General features: G+C 37.9%; 1 protein-coding gene across 1 annotated transcript in view; it reads right to left on the minus strand.

Annotated features, from left to right (window-relative positions):
• Window positions 1–31: 31 nt before the first annotated feature.
• IPCEF1 (interaction protein for cytohesin exchange factors 1) overlaps window positions 32–8,293 on the minus strand; it is a gene marked incomplete at its 5' end in the record, with an annotated part of 24,676 nt that continues 16,414 nt past the window's right edge. Inside the window, 3 exons of the mRNA XM_015825126.1 lie at window positions 32–552; window positions 1,085–1,275; window positions 5,650–6,025. Of these exons, the coding sequence (XP_015680612.1) occupies window positions 358–552; window positions 1,085–1,275; window positions 5,650–6,025 (762 nt within the window). The remainder of the gene's footprint in view (window positions 553–1,084; window positions 1,276–5,649; window positions 6,026–8,293) is intronic.

Here is an 8,293-nt window from a genome sequence, read left to right on the forward strand (position 1 = left end):
GCCCGTGGGCCGGCGGTTTGACATCCCTGCTCTAAACCCAATGTTGCTCTTCAACTTTTCCATTGCTTAAATGACAATATATTAGTAAGTGCTGAAAACTAAAGTTGAGTGTGGCAGTGAACAAATTAAAGGCATGATCACTAGGAGAAAAAACTCTACGGTGCCTCCCTTTCCTTGGTACCCTAAGCATGTGCTTATCTTGCTTATTGGTTCATCCAGGGCTGCTCTGCTCCAGTACAGAAAGTACAAGTACCAATGGAAGCAAAACCTGAAGATGTAGCAGTTTAAACTGAATGACTGAAGAAATCAGTGATGGAAAATTCACTGTCTTCAAATAGTATTTCCATTGAATACTAATCATCCAATGCAAGATGGCTGTGTGGTCATTTCTGATTCTGTGTTCTCTCCTGCAGTTGTAGTCAGACTGTCTGGTGGCTGGTAGATATCTTGAATCAAAATGGAGTTTGTATTCCTCCACTCTCTATACTTGTTTGCTGTTAGCTGATGATCCTCCAGCAGCTGGTTTATCATGGCCAAGTCATGTTCTTTGCACTAGTCAACATAAGAATTAAAAACAAGTTACTAGACGTAGACATTGGGACCGATAAATGATCCAAGTCTTCTTGTGTATATACCCAACATTCAGAAAACTGAGAAAACTGTCTCTTAAATGTCAAGTCTCCTAGACCTCTCACTATTTTTTTTAAAAGAAAAACTATTTCTCATAATTACTAATTAGTTCCCTTGTTTTTAGAAAATAACCATTTTGCAATATAGAAAAATATTTTTAACAGTTGTTAAACATCCTACTGGTTGTAATAGTTACATTTGCAAGATATGAATAATGGATTGCATTGCAAATAAACTAAATGGGCTGGGTTTGTACAAAAAGTTTAGCTATAATCATATATGCATGCACATATCACTAACTAAAACTAAAATTAACTACATGCAGGCCATCAGGTGAATGCAACCATAGCTGTTTTCACTAGTCTGATTAAGCTGTTCATGTGAATACATCCAAAGGCTTCCTCCCTCCCCAAATCCAAAACAGCCAGAACCTCTCTGCTCCATCAAACTTTACCTTTAAGGTACTATTCAGAGCTCGGATTTTATGAAGTTTCTCATTTACAGAAGGGTTTTTACTCCTTTTGATAAAGGACTTTCTCAACTCTTTCTTAGTAGAAGGTCGCCGGTCCCCAATGGGAGATAAACTTGCTTGCTCTAAAGACTTGTACAGTTTCTCCATTTCATCCACAGAACATTTGATACAATCTGCATGGGAGATAAAAGAGAGGATTCCGTGATAGAGTGCAGGCGGGGTATAAATTTAATAAAACTAAAACTAAGGTGAACTATATTTTTTTTAAGTAAAGCATGTTCGGTGAATGGGAAAGTGCTACTTCTGGTGAGGGAATTAGGAGAAAAAAAGTAATATATGAACTATTTTGACATTTTCATCCATGAGTTGCTCTGTTGATATACTGTATGAAGAATACTAAAAAACAGGACTTAAGATTCCAGGTGCAATAGCCAAAATGTACACATATCAGAAATGATATATTAATGATGGATGTCTCTATTCCAGCAACTTATGATTGAAATGTCCGGAGCAGCTCCTTCGTAGGGAACATTTTCTCCACCTAGCAGTATAACTGGGCATATGACTGTACAGGGTCAACTATTTCATTTTTAGCAGCAATGTTATAATACTGTGGTGGTGCACCTCAAACATGTGTAATTAAATATTCCCTAACATGTCTGTTTCATTTATTTTATAGAATTATGCAAGTATAAACATGCCATAATTGTCCTTGGATAAAGGCTAAATTTAGGTTACTACTTTAGCCCAATGTTGAAGAAAATGCCTGGACTCTAGCAGACTAGCCTATTACAAGAGCCAAAATGCTATTGTAGTGTTTCTTTCTGACTCATCACCTCATTAAATGTGACTCAGTTTGTTGTAGGAAAAATCCAGTGTAAGCTATAATTAATTAAGCAAGAGCCAGTCAGACAATTTTTATCTCCACAGCTTGAATGAAAATACGTAGAAAAAAATTGTAGAATGTCTCTGCATGATGTTAATTTCAACTTTTACTGAACATCTGTCCAAAATTCAGAGTTAAAGAACTGAGGAGGCAGTCATCTTTGGAACCTATATGGTCCACTGTCTTTATCTGAAGTATACTAAGTTTTTTAGGTCTTATTCTCTGACATAATCAATCATCTTAATTTCTTTCAAAGATCTCTGGAATCCTCGAAAAGGAGTAGACGACATTGATATACTAAAGCCTTCTTTTCAACTGGAATGCTCATAAAGATCTCACCAAAATCTCGTGAAATCAAGGTGACTCTGATCTCTGTACTTTGGAATGCTTTTCTTCTAGATATTCAAGCAGCCAATTCCCTACTGAAAATGTGCAAAAGTATTAAAATAACATTACTCCAATATGCTTTTTGAGGGTTTCTAGTGACCCTCTAAGGATTTCTAGAATTGGGTGACTTTAGATCAATTTAATTTATTTCCACTTTTTCCTTTAGGCCTTCAGCAAGTGCACTTATCACTCAAGTGATACAACGAAAATGTTTTGGGCACAATTATTTTTTTTTCAAATGAAAGACCAGGATGATATCCCACTTGCATAGAAGAGCTATCTTTAAATTGTAAATATATTAAACCACTACTGCCATCCTTCTGCATTTCAGGGGTGCTAGAAGCTTCTGTCTATCTTGCCTAAGCCCAGTAATTTCTGAAAATCAGGTGTTAGAATTGTCTAAAGTCATTCCCTACCAGGTATAGATATCTCCTAAGAAGGCAGTAAAAATGATTAAACATAAAATGCATTAGATCTGATTTGCCTATAACAATTGACTGCAAAGGGTCTATAAATATCTCAGAAAAGAGGGTGTTATTGCTATCACAGACAAACAATACAACATAAATCAGGTCCATTCTGTTGTAGCTGTGTTTCATTTTCTACAATTTCCTCTTCGTTATTATTAGTTTTCATAGCCTCCTGTTAAAACCAAGCATATGATGCTCCCATCAAATGAAAGAAAAATAACAACAACTAGTTGTTGCTTCTGTCTACCTCAGGGATAGGCAACCTCGGCTCTTTTATGACTCACGGGTTTCAACTCCCAGAATTCCTGAGAATAGCTGACTCAGGAATTCTGGGAGTTGAAGTCCATGAGTCATAAAAGAGCCGAGGTTGCCTACCCCTGGTCTACCTGTTCTTTAAATTAGAAGCAATTATAGTTTATAGTTTTATAGTTTTATTATAGTTTATAGTTTTACAGTTTTAAAGTCAAACAATGTGCAACTGGGAATTCTGGTTATTTTTATCTTGTGCTATTACTTTGCTATTGTTTTCTTCTTTTAATAAAGATAGCTAGTCAATCGTGGCAGACTGATTTACCCTCTTTCTCTCTAGCCTTTTGTCCAGTATTTCCTTCCAGAGAAGGAAATAAGAGAGGCCACATAAATGTTTGCACGTATTAAAAAGCATGCATTTCCTTCCACAGAAGGAAATAATAGAGGCCACATAAAGGTTTGCATGTATTATTTAACACATGTAAAAAATTAAAAAGCATCCATTTTTAATACATGCAAACATTTGAATTTTAAGTTTAAAAAAGGGACATTCAGTAGTGTGAAACTCTATCTCATTTCTAGCTTCTAAAACCAATCCACATCTTTTTCTTTCAGAAGAAAACATGCAAATGATTGTGTTCTGCAAGAAACCAGTTAAAGCTTCCCAACAGAATAAGCATCTATCAAGATTTTGTTATCTCTTGTACAAAAATGCAGTAAACCCTCAGTTTAAACAGTCAATTCAGAAGGCAGAAGTGTACCTTCATCATGAATGACCATTAAATCCCTGATTGATGTAAACAGTCTATGCTGCAATTTTTCATTATTTTAACTTGATGACTAGAGGAAAAGTTTATCTGTTACATTTGAAGTCTGCTAAACCAAGTTATTTTAAAGTCAAGAATCTAGTGTATATATAGCAAATATATTGCAATAGGAATTTCAATGAATTTGGCATGTTGTTAAGAATTGTTAAACTGAGAGTTGAAATGCAGCTGTGTGGCAGAAGCAGCATCTGGATTGACTCAGCCCACTTTATTTATATAGACTGGAGTTATGCATACATGTACAAGATTATTCTAAATAGAAAAAGAACCTCCCTGAAAATTCCAATATATACCATCACTTGGGAGTTGTATTAATATAAAAATCTAGGATTACACACAAACAATAGCTTTCTTCCCATGTCTCCTCCAATTAAAACAGCCAGTCTGGGCAACCAAAGCAGTTTTGGTGCTTTATCTTGGTCTGAAATCAAAGTGAAATGGCCCTTGATCATTGGCTTATTTTAAATATATCTGTACATCCAACTGCAAATGTCTTGGGAAAAGTGAGTAATTTGGTTTAGCTTCAGGCCTGAATAAAAGCCAGGACCTCAAAACTCAAGGAGAGCACTTTCTTTCCAGATAATAGGTATAACTCTTTTCTTAACTCAGAAGCCAAAGGATTTGGATCTTGGCTGAATTGCAATATATGTGATGGCTATTTTTCAAAATGATTTGAAAAACATCCAGTTACCTGGATTTTGAAAGTACAAGAGTCCTGGACTCTATTTCATTAAAGTTCAGACAATTTTATAGGGTGCCTGCCTAGTTCTAACCAGAGAAAAATTTTTCAACTACAATGATTCAGATATTAAATCACCTCCTTGTCCAACACTTTCCTTCAAGCAAAATAATGTGCATTCTTGGAAATTTTTATTTTTATTTCGGTGTCTATCTTGTCTTCCTACCTACATTAAGTATTTCTAATGCTTACCAATGATTTCTTTTTGATTTGCCATCTCTTTTGTAGGCAGTCCTTGACTTACAGTTACAACTGAGCCTGAAATTACAGTCATGGGTTGTAGGAGTTGTTAAGTAAGTCACACTGTGATCATACTCAATTTTATGACTTTTTAATGGATGGTCGTTAAGCAAATGTGGTGGTTGTTAAACAAAACCATTTTTTCAATGGTCTGTTCTTTTACCAGAAACCAGAAGATCAGAAACCAGCAAAAACGGCTGAATATCATGATCATGTAATAGAAATAACACAAGCACTTAGACTTATATACTGCTTTACACACTCTCTGGACAGTTTAAAATATTGCCCCCAACTATCTAGGCCCTCATTTTATCAAGCTTGGAAAGATGGAAGGCTGAGTCACCCTCAAGCCCCATCAGGATCAAAGTCCAGAGTGTGGGCAGAGTTAGCCTGCAATTCAGCATTCTAACCACTGCACCATCAGGGCTCCTGCAGGCTCATGTAACTCATGTAGAATGCTGCAAATGTCAGTATGGGCCAATTGCCAAGTGCCCACATGTGAACACATGATTATGGGGTGGGGGGGCATCTTTGGAACTCCAGAACTGGCTTGTAAATGCCTTGAGGGGATGGGTCCATCATAGTTTCAAATGTCACTGAGTGAGCGGTTGTTACGAAAGGACTACCTGTATTGTGTTTTCACACTGTCTTCTAGTTTTGTAAGACAGTTTTGAGTTAAGAGATGGATTAAAAGCAAAAACGGAGGAGATACTAGAACAATGTATATGGTAGCTTTTTGTTTTACTCACCTTTACTTAGAGTTGCCGATGCTATTTTTCCAGGTACAGCTAAGTTATTATCCGCATTGCCTAATGAAGAACTGTCTTCGTTCGCTGTATTCTGAATGTTTTCCTCGGAGCTGAAACTTTCCACTGTTTCATTACAGTCTGTCAACCGGCAATCAGTAACTGCAGAGTCACCACAGGCAGCTGGAGGTTGATTGTCCACTTCTCCTTGAGCAGAAGAGCTGCTAATTAAGTCAAGCCACGACTGCCTCTCCGAATGCAACAGGTTGCACAATGAGGAAGAGGAGTGTTGGGTTTTCATTGAACTGCTTTCTGGGGAAGATAAGGAATGTGGTACTTCATTTGAAAGATGCGATATTGAGGAAAGCTCTTCTCGGGCCTGTTTTCCAGAACAAATTAAAAACAAAAAGGGGAAAGATTGTATTGTTGTTATTGCCAAGAATCAATAAATTCGCTTTCATACAGCTCCTTGGATAGCTAGATGTCTGGAACTTAGGACTACTTCTAAAACTTCTGGAGACAACTGTAGCCTGTGGTCTCAGCTGAGCTAACCCCCCCTTGCCACAGTTCTGAGACAGAAGACAGATGAAAACTACAATATTAATCCTGAGCTAGGCTTAACACATTTTAAAAACCAAGAAAAATAATACCCCTATCCCTAGAAAATGGACAAAAATATCCAGCCTCGTTTACATGTATGGTGTGACTCTAGGCACTTTGACCCAGAAAGACATTCATCTCCTTTAACAGGCCCCTTGTTAAGTTTGGGGCTTATTCAAGAATTGGTTGGCCACCATTCTTTACACTGTTATTTACCCGTCATTTTTAGAGAGTATTTTTCAGGTTTTTAGGCCCAGAGTTTCCATAGGAAATGTTCTTCTCAAAGGAAAGACGATTTCTTTTGTATTGGTACAAGTAGTCCTTGACTTACAACAGTTCATTTAGTGACCGTTTGAAGTTACAACAGGATGGGGAAAAGTGGGCTGTGACCATTTTTCACTTTGCAGCATCTCTGTGGTCATGTGATCAAAATTTGGATGCTTGGGAACTGGTTCATGTTTATGACAGTTGCAGTGTCTTGGGTCACGTGCTCACCTTCTGTGACCTTAGGACAGGGGTCTTCAAACTTGGCCCTTTTATGACTTGTGGACTTCAACTCCCAGAATTCCTCAGCCAGCGTGCACGCTGGCTGAGGAATTCTGGGAGTTGAAGTCCACAAGTCATAAAAGGGCCAAGTTTGAAGACCCCTGCCTTAGGACAAGCAAAGTCAGTGGGGAAGCCAGATTTACTTAACAACCGTGTTACTAACTTAACAATTTCGGTGGTTCACTGAACAACTGTGGCAAGAAAAGTTGTAAAATGGGCAAAACCCTCTTAACAAATGTTTCACTTAACAGCGGGCTCAATTGTGATCGTAAGTCCAGGACAACTTGCACATTTTTTTCCCATGCAAAAAATCTGTTCTGAAGGTTGGGGGGCCTCTCAGAATAATATAGGAAGGCAGCAGGATAAAAGACAAAACAAAACCTCTGGTAAGAAGGTTTTCAGAATTACAGACTTTTTCACCGTAAAGTAGAAAAATGTGATTAATTAAATTTATTTTTTTCTACCCCGACATGCATAGGCATGTATGTACGTGGGCACACTTGTGTATGTGGGTGCGCGCATGCACTTATTCCCCAGCACAGAATTGGTTTGGAGGCAGTTGGAAAGGATTGCCTTATCTTACTAAAACAGCAGAAAACCATTAGGAGAAAACATTGGCAATCGCATGGCCTTCTGTTCTAATAACATAATTCCTGATTTGATATTTGCAGACTTGACAAGGCTAAAACCTGGATGAGCCAGGCATCCCTCCATCCCTCAGCAAAAGGCCATTAATTATATGTAAAATGCCTCGGTGGTGAATATTTAGAAGTCATGGTTTGGGGATAACAGCTAGAAACTGGGCTGTCTGAATTACGTGGAACCATTATTCAGGATAAACACTGAGGCAGCTCGAATCATTTTAATCCTCAAAGCTTTGGTAGAGTCTGTCTCAGATACATTTATTTTTAAAAAGGAACCATAGAGTTTTCAAACCACGTTTCTCTCTCACTGGAACCAAAATAATCAAGTGCATATTTCCAGAAGATGATATTTTGAAAGGCTTGTTCTCTAAATCAAGAATGAGAAGTTTGTCTGACTGTGGTGCTTTTGGTAAGTTCTTACTAATGCTAGCTAAAATATTCTTTGTACAGGGCCTCTATGTTCTATCACATATCTGGTATTTCTCATCTTCAACAATTTTAACATACGTGGACCTCAACTCCCAGAATTTCCCAGCCAGCCTACTTGCTGGGGAATTGAGGTCCAAACATATTAAAATTGTTGAGGTTGAGAATCTCATTTTAGATGCTAATTGGCTTCCAGAAGAAGCACAACCCAAATATCTTACTCTATTCCCTTGGTAGTTGGAGAATAGTAGAAAGTCTTCTTTCCTCCTTCCTAGTTCCTGTCATCTCTAATCTCTTCTCCAAACAAAGATGCCATTTTTCTGTTCCTTTCCTGATGCTCTGAGGGATGGGCTTCATCATGGGGCTTCCCTTGAGGAGCACTCGGAGGCTCCAGTTAGTCCAGAATGCGGCCGCGCGGGCGGTGATGGGAG

This window comes from Protobothrops mucrosquamatus, unplaced genomic scaffold (assembly GCF_001527695.2).
Source record: "Protobothrops mucrosquamatus isolate PMUCROS unplaced genomic scaffold, P.Mucros_1.0 scaffold2497, whole genome shotgun sequence".
In the NCBI taxonomy this organism is placed as follows: domain Eukaryota; kingdom Metazoa; phylum Chordata; class Lepidosauria; order Squamata; family Viperidae; genus Protobothrops; species Protobothrops mucrosquamatus.